At 36.5% G+C, this 23,438-nt stretch overlaps 1 protein-coding gene and 2 long non-coding RNA genes across 4 annotated transcripts; 2 read left to right on the forward strand and 1 right to left on the reverse strand.

The window, feature by feature from the left end:
- The first annotated feature begins 2,604 nt into the window (after nucleotides 1-2,604).
- Nucleotides 2,605-6,426, forward strand: LOC115920315. 2 transcript variants are annotated; one of them, XR_004062332.1, is made up of 3 exons: nucleotides 2,605-2,977; nucleotides 4,780-5,038; nucleotides 5,366-6,426. It is a non-coding gene; the product is annotated as an uncharacterized LOC115920315 (long non-coding RNA). The 2 variants fall into 2 exon arrangements; XR_004062331.1 differs by lacking the exon at nucleotides 2,605-2,977 and having other exon boundaries at nucleotides 4,711-5,038.
- A 2,432-nt stretch (nucleotides 6,427-8,858) lies between these two features.
- Nucleotides 8,859-19,254, forward strand: LOC115920204. Its single transcript, XR_004062249.1, has 3 exons — nucleotides 8,859-9,045; nucleotides 9,964-11,873; nucleotides 19,243-19,254. It is a non-coding gene; the product is annotated as an uncharacterized LOC115920204 (long non-coding RNA).
- Nucleotides 14,445-22,806, reverse strand: LOC755719 (proton-coupled folate transporter-like). Its single transcript, XM_030975421.1, has 5 exons — nucleotides 21,759-22,806; nucleotides 20,204-20,338; nucleotides 18,787-18,870; nucleotides 18,202-18,361; nucleotides 14,445-16,204 (listed from the first exon to the last, which is right to left on the reverse strand). The coding sequence occupies exons 1-5, from the start codon at nucleotides 22,696-22,698 to the stop codon at nucleotides 16,075-16,077; spliced, it is 1,449 nt and encodes a 482-aa protein (XP_030831281.1). The 5' UTR covers nucleotides 22,699-22,806; the 3' UTR covers nucleotides 14,445-16,074.
- Nucleotides 22,807-23,438: the final 632 nt, after the last annotated feature.

Consider the following 23,438-nt stretch of genomic DNA (forward strand, 5'->3'; position numbering starts at 1 on the left):
AGGGTTAAAAGGCTGGTAATCAAGGTGAACTAGCCAAAAAGATACTCATTGCTGGACTGGCGACGAAAAGAGGCAGCGAAGAGCCGAAGATATCGGGACCGGGAGATTGAGAACGCCCGTAGATTTGGCCAAAACCCGTTCTGGATTTAAGTACCTCAGCGGTCACCCCGCTGTTACTATAGTAGCTTCTCGATTTTGCACACGAACCGCAGATTCTCCGTCCGCGTTGAGCTTGAGAAAACTTCCTAATAACTACACACACGCATATACACACATACACACACGATTCACTCACAAGTCATGCACAAAGATCGTAAGAACACATTTTCATTCACATTTCACCTTTATATTTTTCTTTAGAGGCCGCCATCCTAGTCAAGCGTCGCTTATGATGGCGGTCTCCTGCACTTTTCCATATAAAGTTAGAATAATACTTATAACTCGAAATAATATATTATAGAAAAATCAGGTTCGTTTTTATATGTTTATATGTACATCACATTTCGACATGAAGTTATTATTGTTTGCATCTTTGTATTAAGACCAGTTATGGTCATGCGATCACATTGTGAAAGAAACGTTGTGGAATCGATCAGAAAAGGTTGATCATCTAGCATATAAGTATTGGTGTGTACTGCAAGGTTCTGAATCATCAAAATGATAAGAAATTTGGCCCAGTCTTGGTAAAGTTACAAGCACTGTACACAGAAAGATGTATATGGGACTACACACACGTGCGCAACACGTGCGTTATATCTATCAGGTACAAATAGATATAGTAATTTACCAAATATATCAACTAGTAGGCGGTTTCTCGGCAAAATGTGTATGATCACGTATTAGTCAAAACATATTCTTTCACATGATTGGTAATAAGAGCTTCCATTCCATTTTTTGAGAGGGGGCGTTTCCAAAACTGGTCTTTACCTTTAAATCATTTTTTTGGAAACTGCAATATTCATGTTCAAACTACTTAACAATATGCTACCGAAGTCTTAGATAATTATATTACTGTAAATTGTTCTGTTCATAATTAAATTACTAGGAATTCTCAAAATATTCATCCCCCATTTAACCGATAACTTAATCTTCCGTCTTCTAGAATGGCTCAGTTTTATGGAATAACCTTCCTATAATAGTAAGACAGTCAACCAATTTAACGAATATATCAGCAATTTCTTTATGAAAAAAAAATTAATAATTTTAATATTTATACAATGTTTCAACCTTCTCTTTTGTATATTCTTTATCTTCTATTTTTGGGGTAATCTTAATTGTATGTAAGTTATGTACTAACTTTATCGTTATTTTATATATTTTGTGAAGATTCTTTTAGCTAGCCATTTATGTGCTTTTCATGATCCTCCCACTTCAGATACTTTATTGCGTACGTTTAATATTTTGAAGATTGTATAATTTTGTTTTGATCTCGACGTGTAAATAAATGAATGGAATGAGATACCTTACGTTTACACGTTCTTTGTTATTCATGTAAAAACGTCTCGTCATAATCGTCTTCAAGGGTCTGGATTGTTTACCGCTAGACTAGGCGGGCCGCGTAAGCAAGGACAAATAAAATTGGCGACGTAATTGGCGACGAAACCAGCCAGGCGTGAATCTCGTCGTGAATTTTATCGCCAATTATTCGCGACGAAATTGACGACGTCGTGAATTTTATCGCCAATTTTTCACGACAAAATTGACGATATCGTGAATTTCGTCGTGAAAAATTGGCGATAAAATTGGCGACGTCGTGAATTTTATCGCCAATTTTTCGCGAAGTCTATTCGCGATGTCCCTTCAGGGCCACCATACACTGTTAAGAAAAACAGTAGATTTTACAGAGAAAAAAATACAGAACCATTCTTTAAAGTGTTGTAACAGCAAATTTTCTGTAATTTAACAGGACAAATGTCTAGAAAAAAATGAAGATTTTGTTTTTTTACAGGCAATTTGCGTGATTTCAGATCCCATATACAGATTTTTTACAATTCTACGGAATGTTCTTTTTTTATTAAGAAAACTTCATTTTTTAACGGATAATAAAAAAGAAATTACAGAAAACAAAAATACAGAACCATTCTGTAAATTGATGTAACTGGAATTTTCTGCAATTTAACAGGACAGATTTCTATAAGAAGGGGAGATGTTTTTTTTTAATAGGAATTCTGTATGCTTTCAGATCCAATATGCAGATTTATTATGATTCTACAGAGCGTTTTTTTTTCAAAGTAAACCTCATGTTTTAATGAATAAAAAGAAAGAATCTACAGAAATTAAAATACAGATTCATTCTGTAAAAATGTAAACTAGAAACTTTCTGCAATTTAACAGATCTCTAAAAAGAAGATCCCATGTAAATAAATGGAGTGTCTTTTTATTCAAAGTAAACCTCATGTTTTAATGAATAAAAAAAATACAGGAAACAATAATACAGAACCACTCTGATAATTAATGTTACTTGACATTTTCTGCTGTGAAAAGGACGGATCTCTCTCCCTCTCTAAAAAAAGGATTGTTTTTTTTCTTTATGGAAATTCGTAGGCCTATGTTTTTAAGCAGATTTTGCTTTTAATTCTACAAAGTGTCGATTTATTCAAAGCAATCTCATTGGCCCGAATTCACAAAGGAGGTTTAGATTTAACCCAGGCTAAATCGCGTCATAATACGTCATAACCCCGAGCTTTAGACCATGGGTCATTATTTTGGTATTCACAAAGGAAGTTTAGATTTAACCCAGGCTAAATCGCGTCATATTACGTCATAATTTTAACCTGCTCAGAAGGGTGGTTTAAACAGCGGGCTAAATCTAACCCACGGTTTAACCCACGGTTTAACGCGTCATATTACGTCATACCAGCGAGCTTTGGCTTTTTAGCGCCGACGAACGAACAAATTTTGTTGACAAATTTGTGGTAAAACAAAGGGAAGAGACCTTCACAAAGTTGCTGTTTTTTCATCTTTGATAGCCTACATTGTAAGTATTTTTAGTTATTCACAACATATTTGTACCATATTCTCAGTTCTGCTACAATGGAAGCCCAATTGAACATGATTTATGTGCGTAAAAAGTGCACGAATAATAATCTTCATCGTAAGTTGCACAGCCTTTGCGAACATTGTCGCAGAACCTAACGCAGCTCGGACCCATGCGTGTGTATTTGTGTTGTGTTGTTTATGTAATCCTGCGAGGCAAGGCAATTTCGCAATAACTGCGAATGTGCCAGCTAACAATACGAAATTAGTTATAACATCACACAATTGTGTGATTTGGGAAGAAAAATATGTTAATCATGACATTTGAGACATAATTCCTGGCCTCGGTGGGGGGGGGGGGGCCGGGGGTAGCGACAGTTCCATTTGTATTTTCTGCTCTGCTGATGCTGCTTCTCATCTGACTAACGGAGGAGAACGAAAAATGCCGAAATAAAAATGAAAATTCTTCCACGATGATGGATTTTACTAGTCTAGTCTAGGCCTACTATATACAGAGGCCTGGTCTAGACCTAGATCTAGACTAGTCTCTAGTACTACTAGGCCTACACTGGCACTCAGTACTGACTGAATAAGACCTGAGCTTGAGCTCGAAGTCGGTGGCAGTGAGACACGCAAACACGACGTGGGCCTAGGCTAGATGATAGGTGTAGGCCTAGATCTATCTAGATCTAGTCCTCAGTCTCAATAAATTAGTCAAAGCACGCCAAACCATGGCATGAATTTATTAAAAGTATTTTGTAAATTATTTTAAAAGATGCAGATCTAGATCTAGAGGTCTAGAATCTAGACCTAACTTAGATCTAGATTGTTCTAGGTCTAGAATCTAGTCTATTCTAGATTTAGAAATTGAAATGGAATAAAAATTAAAATATTTTTCAAAATAGACCTAGATCTAGTCTAGGTCTAGTCTAGGTCTAGTCTAGTACTCTAGACTTTCTAGATCTAGAACTAGTAGTAGTAGACCTAGGCCGTAGGGTCTACCGGTATAGACCTCGGGCTCTAGATCTAGAATCTAGTCTATATGTGGTCTAGATCTAGACCTTTCTAAACCTACTTTTCATAAATTCATGCCAAGCCCGCGCCGATGGTTTGTTGTGTTGTGTCTTGAGAAGTTGAGTGTTTGTGTGTCTCACCGTCACTGAGTTCGAGCACAAGTCTGAGCTGAATGAGAGGTACTTTGTCTTTAGGCCCATCTAGATCTAGATCTAGCTAGACTCTAGTACTGACTGTCGAATGTCTCTACACTCAACTCCTACAAATTTATACTATCATGATCATGACATGTCTAGGCCTAGAGTCTACATCAATACATTGTTGTACTTGAATTTTGAAGCAAGTTTAAAATCTGTGCAAGCAAATAGCCAATAAATCAATGTGTGTTTTTCCTAATCTACATGCAATCTTAGTCAAATTCAACCTTTCACATGGGACATCTAATGCTAATTTACATGTACATGTATCTAATTTCACATTTTATCAAGCATGAGTAGATTTTTAACAAAACATGACAGGAATTGGCCCCTACGTTCTTATCGAGGTTCAGTGACATCATCTTTCCTAATTGCCCAATAGTATGAATCAATAGCACTCATTTCTTTAATGCAATCAAAGTATCGTTAATATTTTTTTTCGAGTTTGCAAAAGCTATTCAAAATCAGATTGTCTACAATACAAAGAATGCAAAACATGTAATATCATAGGATTTACTTGATAAACAATGAATGATATTTTTTCATTTCATGTTCTAATTTTAATTCACTTTTTTCTATTTTGTTGTGACAGAGACAGCATGGCTGAATATATTCACCATCTCCGCCAGCTTGATCGGAACAGAGAGTTGATAGGCAGACCTCAGAGAGGCCTTCGTGACCCATGAACCCTTTTGAAGTGTATGATGATGAGTCATTTCGGACCAGGTACTGGTTTTCCAAAGAGACAGCGCTCTACCTCATCAACTTGGTGGATGAAGAGCTGAGGACGACAGACAGAAACGACCCAATACCTATACAGGTAGTGACAGCACTTCGATTCTATGCTGTTGGTGAGTAATTTACCTTATTTAGTATTTAGTAAATTTCTATTTAATCTGGGCTGAGCAAAAAAGTAAAAGGGTAAAATTGCGGTTACCATGTTTTGCGGGAGGTTTTTTCATAAACCGGGAGATTCTACATCAAAGCGGGAGGAAGGGCGTGGTGGCGTGAGACCCCCTCTGAATGCAAGAGGGTTGACAGCCCTGATTTAATAAAAAATCTATTCTACAATTTTAAGGACTTTAAACATTTCTCAGTTTGAGAATTTGATCTGGCCATGTAACTTGTAAGAAATTGTACTAGTTGATATTTCACTAAAAGGATTTTTTTTTTTACAGGGTCATTCCAAAAGATGCATGGTGATGAGGCACAACTTTCAGAGTCTTCTGTATGCAGAGTCATCAAAGACGTGTCAGAAGCGTTTGCAAGAAGAAGGAAACAATTCATGAAGTTCCCAACATCAAGAGAAGAAGTAGAAGCAACACAGCAGCAGTTCTACCAATACTGCAGGTTGCCAGGTTTTCTAGGTGCAATTGATAGGACTCGTGTCTACATCAGGAGTCCTGGTGGAGATCAAGCACTGTATTTTATTAATAGGAAGAACAGATACTCTATTAATGAAATGAAAATTTTCCCTTTTTTTGGAGATGCTCCCCATTTACTTTTAATGCAATTAATTAAATGACCGATATGGAATTGGTTCACCCTTTAGTTTCTCTGAACGAAACGTACACCCATGCAGTACTGTGGTCTGAAACAATTAGACCGTATGATTTGAAATCTAATGGTTGATATAGTTCCTCCCAAAAACATTTTTGCAAAAGGTACCAACCACTTTGAAAGGGAAATCGTCATCATCTTCATCATTATCAACATCGTCACTGAAATCGTTATTTGACTGCTTCATCACCATCACCACCGAAAACATTGCTGTCATCATTATCATCACTGACATCATTATCGACTTCAATATTGTCTTCGTCAATAACCTTGAATACTTATTTTGATTATCCATATTAAATCGTCAATATTTAAATATAAATTTCTCTTGTTTGATGGTGTGGTTTTTCTCGTGAAATCATTAAGTTAGGAGGTAAACGTTTTACAAGTGAATGACCTACTTTGTTTATCTTGTTTAATTATTAATATACCATTTGCTGTTATCTATTACTTATAATTACCCAGTACACACCATGAATGAAAATGGATTCGGTATGTTTCGCTAAATCCAAACACCCACACAGAGAGAGATGAAGAAAGAAGGAGAAAGGGTATGTGTGAGAGAGAGAGGTGGAGAAAAAAGAGAAAGAAAAGGGGTACGAGAGGGATTTTAAAAAATGGAGTTCTAACGAAATAAAAAGATATTTGACAGAGGTGGGGTGGAGAGCTGGTGAAAAAAGAGAGACAACAAACAAAAACAAGGAAGGTGAAAGAGTGAGAAATAGAGACGAAATTTACAAAAAAGTTCTTTTCTTTTTGTTTAAATCACTATTCCCTTGAGAAATTCAATAAAGCAGAAAAATTAAGAAAAAAAAATGAACGCCCCCCTAAGAAAAGAATTAATACAGCAAATAAACAAATTCAGAAAAAATTAATGCCCCCCCCCTAAGAAAACAATTAATGCCCCCTCCCCCCTAAGAAAAATTAAAAACAAAATTACCCCCACCCCCAGTATAAAGCCCCACCCCCTAAGAAAACAATTAATGCCCCCTTCCCCCTATGAAAAATTAAGAACAAAATTAACCCCCCCTCCCCCCCCTCAAAAAAAAACCCCATCCCTTAAGAAAACAATTAATGTCCCCTCCCCCCCCCCCGAATTAGGCCTAATAATTCTTTATCACATGTCAAGACTGCCTTGTTTTTGCTGTCCTCCTATTTTATGTGACCAGTAAGCCCGGTTTTTTTTTCTCAATACATCTATGCATATTATGCATTAATGCCAGTATTTTCTATCAGATAGTATTTATCGTAACCTTTCAGCCCTTTCTTTCTACATCATCAACACATTCTGGACTAAACGTCATCGATCGCTTTCGCTGCCTCTACGGAGTCTACGCTATATATAACACGAGTCTACTCTTCGGATTGATTAATTGCTAAACTAAAGTGTGGCCTACGCTCTAAAATCATCATAACAATCAACGAAAATGTGATCATATAGCTCTATAATGAACACTACATCATAGAAAATTTTCACTCTGGTATAAGGGTCGTTTACAGAAGTTTTTTGTGGACTCTTCCACGAAAACTGTCCATGTTTAGTGTGTTGTGATGCCCAGCTGATCATAATTATGTCGGACGATTATAGGCCATAAATTAACAACGATAGTGAGGAATTATTGAGGTAATTTATGCGAAATTCTATAATATTTTGAGGACATCTGTATGAGAACTGTTTTAGTATGTGAATAGTGGTTTAAAGTTTTATCTCAACTTAGAATCGGTCGGTTTTCAGTCTCTACTTGTAGGCGAAGAGTAATAGCCCAAATACAACTGAATCTGGACTTAGCAGACGACGGTGAACTAGGTGGAGTAACCAAGTGTACTGAGCGCGCATGCTCAGTTCAGTGCTTCAATTCTGCGCATGCTCAGTTTATTATTTTGCTCTCTTAGGCATGCTTAAACCGTGGGTTAAACCGTGGGTTAGATTTAGACCATGGGTTATCTAACCCACGCTTTGTGAATACCGAGCGAGGTTTAAACCGTGGGTTAGATTTAGCCTGGGCTAAATAACCCAGGGTTAGATTTAGCCTGGGTTAAATCTAAACCTCCTTTGTGAATTCGGGCCATTTAGTTTAATGAATAAAAAAGACAGAATTTATAGAGGAAAATACCGTAAACAATTCTGTAAAATTAATAGCTGAATTTCACTGCAATTTGACAGAAATTTAAAAAAGAAGTTGATGAGGGTTTTTTTTCAAGGACATTCAGATCCCCTATAGATATTTAATGTTCTACAAAATACCCTTTTCAATTTAAAAAAAAAAAGACCTTAACTGCCTTTTAATGCCTTAAACTCAACAACGTAAAATAATTTGCGGTAAAAATACAAAACCTTTCTGTTAATTGACTCAAGCTGCCGAATTCGGGCACATTTAAAAGGGAAAGAAGATTTCGTTTTTACCGGAAATTAGTCTGCTTTTATCAGAGGTTATGCTTTATATAGGCCTAAATTTTAGTAGGCTAGGCATAATTATATATATACTTCAAAGTTCATGTAGACCTCTCAGAAATCTTTTTTTTTTATGCCATAAAAACAACGACGAACTCCCACGAACTGAAACTGTAACTATACCGGTACCGTAATTTTTCTGCATCTTCTTAATCTTCTTCTTTTTCTTCTTTTCTATTCTTTTTTTCTTTTTTCTAACAGGAAGTTTTAATAGTGCTTTCATATCTTATTCAGATTTCTGTTTTTTTATTTTATTTTTTCTTTCTTTTCTTTTTTCTTGCCGCCAACTTTTTTGTTACCGTTAGCGATAGCGTGTAACATGCATGCGTGCACTTCGTTCGCGCCCATATATGCATGCATGGCGATCGATCAGATCAGAACGAACCGGCCGGGCGCGCCGGGCCAGCGCCAGCTATAGCTTGCTAGCTGCTTGCACTCGCACGCGCGCGCCATGCATTAATTGTGCATGTTTACCATGATGTGTACGTACGTACATGTACAGTGCAGCATAGAAGTTATCTAGTTAGCACTATGAACATGACAGACAATGAAAGCGGACAAAATATACAGTTCCTCAGGAAAACAAAGGAACATCCCTTCACTGCTATTATGTAAAAATGTGTAGAACAGGTGAATATGCATGTGACACCTGTTCTACACATTTTTACATAATAGCAGTGAAGGGCTGTCCCTTTGTCTACCTGAGGAACTGTATATTTTGTCCGCTTTCATTGTCTGTCATGTTCATAGTGTAGTCTGATCTATGTACATAATGCATGCAGTACATACCTGCGAAGTTCGTTCGTGAGCTGAGCCTGGGCCTGCCTGTGATTTGAATTGGATTGGGTAAGTCGATTGTCAATTAAAGTCTCTTTTTCGTTAGGTATTATAACAAGAATTTCAATGTAGTGTTTATAGTATTAAGAATTGAGTTTGTTGGTGATCACCACGATGAGATTTAAGTCGGATAGAACTCGAGAATTTATGCTTAAACTCTAGTAAAGTAAGCTAGACCGATTAAATCTGTCTCTGTTTGGGGTAGACCGAAGGCTCCGGCCGTGTGTGTCGCGCGCTCTCAGTCATTAACATACGGACATTCTCTTTTTACCCTCTGAGTGGAGAGAGGGTAAAAAGAGAATGTCCGTATGTTAATGACTGAGAGCGACACACACGGCCGGAGCCTTCGGTCTATGTTTGGGGGACCTAGTATTTACAGTACGGTCATTAACGGGGAGGGCCGCCCGATTAATGACCGTACTGTAAATACTAGGCCCCCCAAAACAGAGACAGATTTAATCGGTCTAAAACTCTAGTAGAATCTAGTAGACTCTAGACTAGACTAGAGTCTAGTCTAGGACTAGGTCTATTTAATGATCTACAAGATCGAAAATGCCAAACGTTCTCACACACGTGGTTTGGTCTCTGGACTTTGTCTTTGGTCCTTGGATCTAAAAACGTAGGATGGGAGTTGGGTGTCCGGCACACCTGCTAAGCAAGTGGTAAATAAACTAGATCTACAAGATAGTATATTGACCACTTGCGAGGCAGACTTGCAAAAACCTGTTGACATTTTTGTGCCAATAGAGGGCTTAAAATATTGCCGACTTTACATTGGCAATACACACGCGCGCCGAGTCGATAACGCTATTTTCCAAGTCGACATATTTTCTTTCGTTTCAATATTCAAATTTCGAGAAGTTAAGCGTAGTTAGAAGTATGAAGATTAATTTGCAAGATAACATCTCTGTTTGTATGTATTTTCAGGGAACTCATTGGCATCAGTCCTGGGGGTCCAGTAAAGAGTGGAGGAAAGAAGAAGAAGAAATCGGCCGTGTCTCCAAAGATAATTGCCCTCCTTCGTGGAATCGTAGAGTTCGAATCTGACTGGAAAACAGAGTAGCAGACATCCAGCTCTCATTTTTTATGCTTCTGTCAATTTGTTTTGAGATGTGCTTTATTATGCACGATTTTTATTGTGACGAATACATGGATGAGACAATGTGATGTAAGAAACCTGTAAATTTCTATTATTTGTGCCTCATCTTGAAAGCCTTTTCTCAACATCCCCAACATAATGCAAATAAATATATATAAGTATTAGTATAGTATAGGATGTATGCATCCAGATGTGAAAGGCTTTGATTTTTGGAAAGAGCCAAGATAGTCCTTGCCAAGGAACAAAGTGAGTTTTTTAGATTTTGTTGGTAATGTAAGAAAACCTCAGCAGGTCCTATTTATAATTTTATACCTATATAATTTGTATATTTGTTCTTTTGAAGGTTGTTTATAGTGTTTTCTTGATGATATATGCTACAGTATGCAAACATTATACCATGTTGGTGTTTACCCTGGTCAACTTTATATACAGGGTGTCCCATGAACAATGCCTGACACACTTCTGATAGCACACAGATCAACTTATTAATACCATTGGTAAGAGCAACATTTCCTTAAGGCCCTGTCACATTAGGCTTGCATGTGACTTGCAAGGAAATTTGTTTTGCTACCCAGGGGTCTGCGATACTGCGATACAACAATATTACATTTTGAAATAGTTGAGAAGAGGATCGGTTGAAAAATACAAATTTTTGAGGTGCTGAGTATGTACTAATTTGTGTTTTCAAAGGTTGGCAGCTATGCTATGTACATCATCTTCATCTTTTATTGGAAACATGTACATATTTTTCATTGAGGCAAGTGGGTATTTTGAGAACAAAAATAGACATTTGTATGCTGTTTAGGAAAATAATGTACATTATGCCATCTTCAATCATGAGAACTGATGGCCATATTAATTTGATATTCTTGGCCCGAACTCACAAAGGAGGCTTAAAGGAGAATAAAAGTTAGACAGTCACATGATTTCAGTGAATGGAGAAGAACAACAAGACTTAACAGTAAAAGTTTGAGCAAATTTGGATAATCCGTTTTCGAGTTATGTATTTTTGAAGTTTTAGAAAATCCTTATTATGGACTTCCTTAAGTTGGCAACTTCGCCAGAATTTGTGATGTCATTGTGCTCAACTCTCCATTGGTTATGTACAGAGAGTTTCACTTTTTTCTAATTTTCATCAAAAATAATATTTCCGCCAGTGTATTTTGTTTTTGTATGACATGGCTACATCAATTCTGCAGTATGTCTGAAAGAATCAATACAATTGCCCTTTTAATATTTTATAAAAATAAAATGTTGTGAAACTCTCTGTACATAACCAATGGAGAGTTGAGCACAATGACATCACAAATTCTAGCGGAATTGCCAACTTAAGGAAGTCCATAATAAGGATTTTTTAAAACTTCAAAAATCCATAACCCAAAAAAGGATTATCCAAATTTGCTCAAACTTTTACCATTAAGTCTCATTGGTATTCTCCATTCACTGAAATCATGTAAATGTCTGACTTTCATTCTCCTTTAAACTCTGTGGGGGGTTAAATCATGGTCTATGTAGATTTTGTGTATAATTTGCGCTTAATTTAGCGTGTATGCTGAGAAAGGTCCAATATGAAGGCACGCTGTATGGCAAAGGGCGCTCAATTCATGCTTGTTGCTATGATTTTAAACCATAGCTTTAAACCATGGCAAAAATCATGAATTTCTAGTACTTTGCCAAAAGCGTGCATTTATACTGGATCTTTGTCAGCTAATCATACACAAAATCTGCATAAACCATGGTCTAAACTTAAACTTCCTTTGTGAATTCCGACCATTGAGTGTGTGACCCTCAAATCGAGCAGAATTGCATCAAAATATCATCAGGTTAGATTTAGTGTGCATTTTGTTTACATTTTCTATGTTACAATGGACATGTTTGAAATAGACCCCCCCCCCCCCGGCACAGTTTTAGCATTGTTATAGCACATCTGAAAGAGCACCTCAAAGTGGTCTTAGGGATCCCGTTAGAATTTGGTTTAGATGGTTGATTGGAAGGCTTCTCTTCTACCCAACCAGAAGAGCGACATGTTATGATCCTTGGACTGTGATTTGTATTTTTCTGCACTTCACACTATTTGCAATATGATATCTGATCATGCCAATCATTTATTTTTTTAGAAATGTGTTAAATTATGTTTTGTATGTGTTTAAATATGCCAATCACATACAAGTCATGTGTTGCAGTAGGTTCTATGCCTCCAGATTTTAAAGGTTTTCATTATTGGTTTGAGCCAAAATAATCTTTGTAAAGGAATGAAGAATGCAGGTGCCCTTTTCTTTAGGCATCTATACAGGGTGAGTCAGAAAAAAAAGTCCACTTTCAAAAATCTATATAATCTCTAATGTATGTTATTCTTCAAAGACTGTGGTATGTCCTAAAAGAGTATCTTCCTCTTTTATTTGGTATAAATTTTATCAGGTTTATAGCATGAATGTCATGCTTGTCTATACAGGAGGCCCTTTTTTTTTTGAGAGAGAGAGGAAATAAAATTTCACCTGCGCCAGAAGTGGTGGCATGTCGATCATGAATTAGCAATAAATGATATACCTCGGTTAAACATGACTCTTTACGATTTCATATCATGGGGGGGGGGGGGGGCACCCCGTAGGCTATATAGTTTTTTGTTACATTTTATATCTTTGTTACTCACTGAAGTTTGCTTTTATTGTTTTCTTGTTGATTAAGCTCCTTGCAGATCAGTATTTACATGTTTGTAATTGGTAATGATAAATGAACCCTTTTAAAACTACAAAATGTTGCAGTTGTTTGTTAGGCCATATAGTTTTTGTTACATTTGATATATTTGCTACTTACTGAAGTTTGCTTTTATTGTTTTACTGTTGATTAAGCTCCTTGCAGATCAGTATTTACATGTTTGTAATTGGTAATGATAAATAAACCCTTGAAAAACTACAAAATGTTGCAGTTGTTTGTTTGACTGACTTGTGTATCTGTAAAATTAAAGCAGGTGCCTGCAGCAGTCACAAGATTTATTTTTTTAGTGTGTGTTTTGATGGTAACTTGTACATACACACTCTAGCATTAAGGTCTTACAGATTTTTCATGAACATGTTTGTAGGATTTCTATAGGATATAATTTAAATAATTTCATGAGAAATTTCATTTATTACACACAAATGTTATAAAACAGATTGGCTGTAAATTATGAATCATGCTATAAAATTACAGAATTTCTCGAGACTTCTGCAAGCACCCTGCCCTTTTTATTATTTTTTCATTCCGTTATAATTTTTCTATTTTTTATTTTTGTTTATTTTTTATTCATTTTTTTTTTACATGCCGATTTTCTGTTTCAAAACAGATGGACTGTAGATTTTGAAGAGAAATATGTAGTCAAATTAAAGCACTCCTGTAAACCTTGATTCAGGCACTCCTCTGTCTTTATTTTAAAGATAAATTTCATGTATCACAGATGGCTTGTTATTAAAAAGATGAGCTGTAAATTTTGATAGTAGATCTGCTGCAAAATTACAGGAGTTCCTTGTAGTTCGGCAAGTTATCTTTCTGTTTTTTTAAGAATAAATTTCATTTATCATATGCAGATTTGCGGCTAAAAAACAGATGAATTGTAAATTGTGAAAAGAAAAATGTGGCAAAGCTAAAGGATTCCTGTAAACCCTGAATCAGACACTTTTCTGTCTTTTTTTTTTACAAAAATGAAATGTTATAATCACTTACAGATTGTATGTTATTAAACAGATCAGCTTTAAATTATGGTTACAAATATGGTGTAAAAAAACTGGAGTTCTCTAGAGTTCTGGAAAAATATATATATAAAAAACAGAAAATTTGTATTTATCACCTCCATATTTGCTGTTAAAAAACTGATGACTTGTGAATTGTGATAACAAAGTTCTGTAAAATTACAGGAGTTCTCGAGACTCTGCTGCAGGCACTTTTCTGTATTTTTATGGAGAATTTTTTTAACAGTGTAGGTATGGGTACTGTGAAAATATCGTGGAGTTACTGCAACTTTAACTCAGATCGATGACGCACTTTGCATATATGATATGCATGCACGGCCGGTGACGCGAACAGCGCATGCGCACTACTCCGATATAGTTGTAGTTTCCAGTCTTTTCATGTATCTTCCCCTAGTTTTGAAAGCAGTTTTACACAAAAAACTAACATCTGCGCAAACATAAAACTTCGCAGAGAGCGAAACTGGAGTTTAAAGTCTAGTTTTTATCATTATCATTTTAATCATTATTTGTACTTTACATAGCATTTGGAATAATAAAAGACGCAGTGTACACAAAGTACACGAACGAACACAAAGAAATCGGGATTTTTTTTCATTCGTTTTCTTCATGGCTCTAATCATTCTTTTCTTTCACCCTTAACAGGTGTTTTTATTTCAACAAAATAATCAAACTCACATATATTTTTGTTTAACACAACCACTATAATAATTGACACATACATTTCTATGAATTCAGGTAAATTATAAATTTTCGCTTCTCTTATTTTGACAGAGCTGCGTTAATGTCCAAACGAATCTTAACTTCTTTCAAAATAATATATACCATGATTTTTTTTTTATCCTTTCATCTTTTTCTATTTCGTTTCTCAAAATTATCATTTTATATTAGCTCCAAAAGGCAATTGTAACAATATCATCAATATTTTTTTCCAAATTGGTTTTTAACAAAAGGCCTAAGCCTATATTAAAATCAAAATCTACATTATAGGCATGCTTTATCATTTCCATAAAAGTTCATTTCACATTTAAAAAACATGAAATAAATCTTCTCTACAGTTACAAGTTTCACTAATATCGGAATTACTAAATCCCCATGAAAACAACATTCTTTTTGATATCATAATGGTTTTTAAAAAAATATATTAAAAAGAAAACTATAGATGATTTACAATTGAGCATTATGAATAGAAACATGCAGTAAAGAACGATACATATCTATGCTGTCCTATATAAATAAAAGTGCATACTTCTTATTCACGGTTTCATAGTGTGTTATGGTCCGAGTACGCAGAGTAAATAATTAAATGGAAACCTTTCTTCCACTTCTTACTGTACACACAATAAACTTTATTTACAACAGTCATAACCCCAAAGTCGGTAGTTGTACTAGTGGAGTATATTACTAGCACAGTATATTACTATCAATAGCTGGGGTATTTGTGATACAATGCTATCAATAATAAAAGACAGGATATTATGGGGAAGCATAATGATAACTGTAGTTCATTAATTAATCTGAAATGCATATTTTCCTTTTCATCATTTTGGAGCATTGTTGCCAATTGAATTATAATATTATTTAGATTTTCTTTGATATGCTTTAAAAAATGTTCTTGTTAAAGGATATGCTGTTTATTTACATACCAATACAATGTAAATAAAATGAATGTCTACTGACTGCCTTGCTATAAACAGAATAATGAACATTTTGACCGATTACCACTCTTAAGTGTCACAATTGTCCAAACCAGGTTGTCTACCTATCCTGTACCCGATCATACTTTTCTTGCGGGGCGCCCTGGTTTTTGGATGCCACATTCAACCGATGAAGCTTTTATTTTGAGATTTTTTGTATAGGGTGCCGTCCTTTAAACTACAAGACTGACAAAATATATTCAGCTTCATTTTGCCTCAATTCGGTTCGATCAAATTGTTCATTTGAACGGCTGCTTTTCTAACATTATGTACTTACATATACATATACAAATCTTACAACGTGAGGAGGGGGCGTTCTGGAGGACCCCAGTAAATACATAAATTTATTATGGTATGTCGTGTATTAGTCACTAATTTTAAAGGTCATATCGTTAGAAGTCACAATTATGTCGGGGTGTAGGAGAGCACTCCTAGCAACTACGTTATATCGTAACTATATTAGTCACTATATTTTGAGATACTTTATAATCAAGTATTGATATTACTGGTACTTATTCGCTTAATGTTGATTGGCATTGCTTCGAGGCAAAAGTAAATGTTCGTCTTCACGAGGTTCAAGACGTAGATGGTCGTCGTTTTGTGGCGACTCCATTTCCCTCTGTGTCTTCTGAACGTAATACTGCATTATTCTAAAATTTAAAACAAAATGTAGATTACAAAATAATAAAGGAGTCGGAAACATTGCTTACGTTGTCTATCGCCGAATTACCAATATATTTGAGTATTTATATTTTCGTTCAGATTTTTCTCGCTGCAGAAATTAGAATATTGGACTATCAGCAAGAATAATCATCCTTCATATTTCGAACTAAATGAAGTTAGTATGATACATGAATTAAAATACTTCCATAGAATTTCTTCAATCAATACTTTAATCCATGTTTCCACACTCTTCACCCAAATGCTAACTGGGTACCCAGTCATTGCCGGTAGGATGCGAAAGTCATTGTAGTTTGCTCAGCATTGCGAGTGTCTATTAAATGGCACCTGGCTGGAATGGTCCCCAGGAGTGGAAAATACATTGTGGAAATGAATACATTGTATATGCGAAAGCCTGAGTCATGTGAGCGGGGTAATAAAATAGCCGTAAAGCGCGTATAACACAAGCAAATATTTTCCAAAAATTAACCCTAGGCAATTGCTGTAGCCTCGTGCGTCACCTATTGAAATGTGCAAACTTGACAATGGCGTATTACGTAATGTGAACATGATTTCTATAGGACATATTTAATAGTATATCTGACGCCCCCGTCCTAAAGGTATTACAGGGTTTTGGTATGGGGGTCATGAATTTGGTTCAAATGAACATATTGGAAGCAAATACGATCCTACAATATTACGTGATCGTTGTCGCGGTTGAAATCGAGTCTAAAGTGATGAAATTGTAAATAATAAATTCTTTATGTTGAATAGCACTCTTTCAAGGTCAATATATTAATTTAGCTATACAACAATGTTATTTGACTAAAATCGACCAATTTGCACCGTTTGGAATAAAAAATATCACAACTGCATATTCTGAGATTTTCATGGTAGGAGCACCGGTAAATTTTTCTATTAAATTTTTCTCGAAAGCAGAAGTGTTTTAGAGGCTAATTTTTTGTGTGCTTATAACACATCCATAGGGGCATCCACATATATCAAAATTGTAAAGAATCACTATCCAGGCAATTTTCAAAATTTACCAAAACTTTGTAATACCTTTATAGGCAGGCTTTACTACTTCTGCTAGAAGGGATTAGACCACCCAGCAAGCCAGCGAGGTCATTGTGACAGGTGGCTATCTAATTAACTCAGCTCTCATTTATCATAAGAAAAAGAGGATCATGGGGGACCAACAGGCACCTATTGGGGAAGTTTCCTATATAGATGGAGCAAGTAGCTACAAGTAGGACAGTGTGCCTTTAATAGAACTTTTTCGATCTCACCCTAGCGACTTGTGGATGAGAAACAGTGGGGTTTGATCGTAAAACACGGGGTGAGCTTTTGGACACCGTCTTAATCAGCCATCCGCAAAAACCTCAATCATCGATCAGCTGGCGCGCGCTGTGTACATGCAGTGGCGTACGCAGGATTTTTTTCAAGGGGGGGGGGGGGTAAGAGGATATATATATATATATATATATACATATATATTTTTTGGTCCCAAAATTTGAAAATTTGACCGATTGTCATTCCGTTCCGTTGGGGGGGGGGGGGGGGTAAGGTCATCTTTTTTAGGTCATCCATTAAGTTGTTTTTTTTTAATTTTTAATTTGTAATTATTAAAAAAACATAATCAAAAAAAATATATATACACATAACAAAATCTGAAGGGGTGGGGGGTAACCCCCCCCCCCCCCCCCCCTGCGTACGCGCCTTTGTACATGTATACATTTTTACACGGCGATGACGTAATTTACCCGGATAAATATCACCCTGGCTCGTCTAGGGTGAGATTTACCTCGATATTGTCCGGACATTACCCCGATTGACGCGTCTTAATTGGAAGGGGGTAGATGTCGTCACGCGACTTTATTTTCCAATTAAGACGGGGTTTAAATTGCGTCTTAGATTATTTTGTTATAAAAATAGTGTTTTAGAGACATCGTCGATGTATAGAGTTAGTATACAATTGTTGACTTACCCATTCAATGTCATAGGGATAAGTAGGATAACTGAAGTCACATAAAATGTGATTTGAGGGAAGCCAATCTTATTCGTGTATGCGAATAGTCCATTGACGAGAAAGGGTGAACAGACAGCCATTAGACTCGTAGCAAAGGATAACAAGGCGAAATACATTCCTGGAAAGATAATACCAAACATAATTCCAGTCATCTGCGACTGATTGTGGCCTGAAACTTCCTTACTGACTTCCTCATGATGATACGTACATTTCGAGCATGATATGTTTTTGTTCCTGTAATATGTATAAAAAATCAATTATATGTTTCTTCTACTTATGTATCAGGAATTAAAATACTGTATATAAAAGCCAGCATTTTATTAATTAATTTCTTTCCAAAGATTTATGTTTTCAGCCCGTCATCGTAAAAAACGACATGATGAGGCGAATTACCAAATAACTATCAAAGGTCTCCGGAAGTTCTTAATATTAAACAAATATATATATATATATATATATATATATATATAACAACAAAAAACAAACGAACAAAAGAAACAGGCAAATAAGCACTGATCATGTGTCAATGAACTGAGTTCTTACCATGCTCTCTCTTTGAAACCGCTCTGGAAATGAGATCCTTGCAAACAGGTGAAGCAGTGGTTCTCATAAAGCTGACGACAGTTGCTGAAAATAGATATCAAAAGATTATAGGTAAATTTAAAGCGATACTGAACTGATGAATTTTCTGCCCTAGCGTATATTGTTTATTATACAGCGCCATCTCAAGGTCAACTTGCCAATGTAGTGCGTAACTCAATACATATTTTCCACTTCGCAGACAGGGGAATCGATGCGAGAACCAACAGCGCAGCTCGGGAAGCAGCTCGGGACCATACTGCGGTAGCTGACCTGAGATGGCGCTAGAGAGGATTTTTGGTGCTTCTAGTAAAGTATGATTGGGAGTGTCGTAATCGAATGGTTTAAGGCGCTTGACTGGAGATGTGAAGTTCGAGGGTTCGAATCCCGACAGGGCAGTAATATCCTTTGGTAAGAGAGAGAGAGAGAGGGAGAGAGGGAGAGAGGGAGGACGAATAATGCCGAGTGGTTAAAAAGGATTGTATAAATCCACTCGTCCAGTTTGATAATGCTACAACGCCATGAAGCACGACTCGGCTCCAAACTTCTAACCTCCATGCTTCAATGTGGAGTGGATTATTCGTACCCTCAATAAAACGGTAGCACTGCAATTAAGCCTGCAAGTAGACTAATCTCCAGTTATCTCCGTCTTTCTTTGGATTAGTTTACCTTCTCCGGACTCTAAGCAACTCGGTTTTTATTGGGGACAGGTAATACCCATTCCAAAGAGGAGACCGGATAAGAGCTTCAAATGAAATCTAACCTTGTTTACAAACTAATCTTACTAGAGGAAAGCAGAAAAATTAGAGAAGTAGACTGTGAAAGTTTTAATGATATCGGACCAAAAATTAGAAATTCATGAATTTTAAAAGTTGTAATCACTATAGATATGGGCTCTTCAAATGGGCTTAATTAGCAATGTCTCTGTGATGTAGTACTGGACAACTTTCCCATTTGTTTCAACACACACAATTTCAATCTTTAAAACATGTATGTCTCGGGGGGGGGGGGGAGCTATTATCAATAGAAGACCTACAATAACATGCTATCCATACAACGTTTTGAGTATAGTGCCCCAAGGGAGAAGGCAATTAGGAGAAAAACAGAAGTTAATGATAATTTTGTACACGACAAATCCACTGACCAAACTGCCAATTTGAGATTTACATAGACTTAACAGTGATCTCATATTTTAACGATATAACTTTCTTATTATTGGTCGGATTTATTTCAAACTTTCTCCATTTTGTTTTTCATATTTTTTGTTTTCATACAAAGTAACTTTATTACAAGGGTTAAATTGCCCTTTCAGAGCTCGTGATAGAGTGTGTTGTAATATAGCAAAAGTTGGGGAGTTGTACATGTTAGAAGTTTACACTACCAATGATGGCTAGCTGAACTGTATTCTGTGCCAATGCTGACGTCACTTTTTGGGCGATAGCAGAAATGAGCGAAAAATGGATGAGCCAGTATTCCGAAAAGCACCTCAGTAGTGGCCTCACAATGAGCGATGCAACTGGAGAGGAGAGAAGAAAAAAAGCCATAAAACAAACAAACCAACAAATAAATATATAAATACAATGTTGATAATATAGATGGTAATGATGATGATGATGATAATGATAATAATAATAAGAATACTAGTAGTAATGAAAGTAATGATCATTATAGTAACAATAATAACAGTTATAACAGTGACAATGAAGATATTAATACTACCACTACTAACAATAATAAAAAATAACAGCAATCATTATAACCAAAACAACAACAACAACAAAATACATATTTTTAATTAAAAAATACAACAAAATCCTAAATGAAAGGCTAGGCCGATGTGAAAACTTGATAATGACTTTAAAGAATACATGAGCAGCTATGAATTCTGAATTTAACCCTAATAAGGCCGGGGGCTATTATGCCCTCCCCATCCCCCTCCATGATATTCCTGATTTTTCGGAAGCGCATATGGATGGCGCCCCACCGCTCGCTGACTTTTCTCTTTCGTGTCTAGCTCATCTTTTAAAAGATTTTTTTTTGAAAATCGGACCTACAGTTAGAAGGTCACGTGACCTTTTGTCTTTGCATGTCAGCTCGAAAATCGCTCATTTTCGTGATTTGTGTACAAAACATATGAAAATGTCATTTTTCCTAAAAATAGATCAAACATTGGTTATTGGGTCTTGTTTAAAGTTCAGGTGGTTGTTTTGGGAGTCGAAATAGTTGAATTGTAGTTAAAAATGAAATTAAAAAAACAAAAACGATAACATACATAAGTTAAAAAAAAAATAAAATACATAAGAAATTATCAAAAAAGGAGATAACATTAGGAATACGCTGGCTCTTCCAATTTTTCTGTCGTATTATCATTCCAAATGGTCGAATGAATATATGTAGTGTAAAATAATGCTTAAATATATGATTTGTGAGTAAAAATGTGATTTTATGACATTATTTGCATAAATTACCCTAAATATGCAAATGAGTGACTTTTTCAAAAATTGAAATTATCATAGTATTGTATATACTTCACTTGACATGCGTGACAATTTTCGCGGAGATCGACTGTTTCACGGCCGAGATCTTAAGGGGGGCATAATGCCCCCCCCCTACCCTGGCCGTACTCAGACCTCAAATAGCCCGGCCTCTTTAGGGTTAAGACGTGGACTAGACTGTTTAACTTTAGTACTTTTTACTTGATCTTCATTATACAATGAAATGGTTTTTAAACGTATGGACAAATTTGATTGCTACAAACAAATTCAATCATGGAGGGGGGGGGGTGTTTTTTAAAAGTCAAATGAGTATGCCCCATAAACTCCCTTTTTCTTTCGTATACTCCCATTGAGACTAACCAATCTATTATGGCGCCCTACTACGAAAGTCCAGTGTTTACGTCTGAATCCTTATCTGTTACAAAAGTTATGAGGACCTACCTCCTGCAGGAAAGAGAGAGACAGCAGCAGAATAGTAGCCTACGATATCAGCTGTCCAACAAAATGGGCTTCCAAGACCATAGATGATGATAATATCGTGAAGACTCTCAATTACGAGATTTTGTAGGCAAACTATGGTGATCAGACACCACACCGTCCATCTTTCCTCCGACATCCTCCTGCTGAAGATGCCTCGGAGGTTCTTGAAACTTTTGCAGAGGACTTCCTTGGCATTGAAATGCTCTCGAGGGGGCATCGTCTCAAGGAGTACCCCTGGACATACTGTGTACGCTAGATTGATGACGGATAGTGCTACCGGCACTGCGAAACACACGGGGAAGTTACCGAGGTACCGTAGAAGCACACCACCAACAGCCTGGCCACAACCCCATCCTGCATATACGGCGAGTGATTGTAAAACTAATCTCTGTGTGCGGGTATTACCACTTGTAGAGTCCGCAATGTAAGCAGTACAGACAGTAATTGCTGCCGATGTGTCACCACAGACTCCTAACGTTATGGCTGCGAGGAAGGTCACGGCAAGGGGCAGCCTCATCACAGAAACAAGGAGATAGATTAGAGACGCAATGAGGTGACCGGTCGCTGAAAATATCAGAATGGGTTTCCGACCGATGAAATCCGAAGTAGCAACCAGAACAGATGCAGTAAGGATGGGTATGAAGGTCGAGATGCTTGCTAACCACATAACCCACAGTGCTGTCTCAGAGTTGATCTGGACTTCAAGGGGGTTGGACACGTTCGGAAGTGAGCAATTGCCATCTTGTTGAGGAAGCAAGTTGTACTCATAATCACTGGCGAGAGTCTCTCGAAAGTAAAGTGTACGGAGGGTAGTGAGCATCCCTTGAATTGCCAAAATAAGAAAATTGATGGGTTCAGTCGCTATGTATCTGGCCTTACTGATTTCCTCTACGGCGTCCATTCTGAAATTAGCAAGCAAACACGAACAATGAGAGACGATATTTAACAGTATGAAGAGTACTACGTAGAGCCTTTTTTATGCACTTTTTCTGTTCCCATAGTCCACTAATTGCAATGACGAACCTTCGTCATTGCCTTGTTTTCGTTCACGTTATTAATTGCAATGACGACCTTCGTCATTGCCTTGTTTTCGTTCACATTCTGCCCCATTAATATACTTATCCTCCTCCTTATCGTCCGGAATCCCATTCGTTTTGCACGTAGTGTTTGTTATTCCTAGTTAGGTGCTTTCCTCAAGTCCTTTTCCTTTCAAATTTCGTAGGCATCATCTCTAGCATCTCACCAAGGTCACCTACTTTTTCGATTTTCGAAATCACTCATGCATAACCGTCCAGGCGCCATTTTGTCCGTTTCTGGTCCATTTTAAGCCCTTTCTATCTTCCTTCCTATCTCCACTATCCTAGATCCTACAAACTTCTAACAAATTCCTCTAGATAGTCTGAGAGATGTTCTTTCATCTGCGACGTATGACTTGACCTTCAAAATGCCATCTTCATACTCGAAATTCAAATCTAAAACCGACTCCGTCAAAAATCTCTCAAGTTCTTGAAAAATGGACCCCTAAATAATCTAAAACTGCCATAACTTTCTCATATAAATTCCGTTTTGTATTTAAATCTCACAGTATCTTTATCTCATAATTGCACATAGCCATGCCAAATTTCACGCTCCAATGGCTTT

Source organism: Strongylocentrotus purpuratus, unplaced genomic scaffold (genome assembly GCF_000002235.5).
Source record: "Strongylocentrotus purpuratus isolate Spur 01 unplaced genomic scaffold, Spur_5.0 spur5_scaffold_8, whole genome shotgun sequence".
Taxonomy (NCBI): Eukaryota; Metazoa; Echinodermata; class Echinoidea; order Camarodonta; family Strongylocentrotidae; genus Strongylocentrotus; species Strongylocentrotus purpuratus.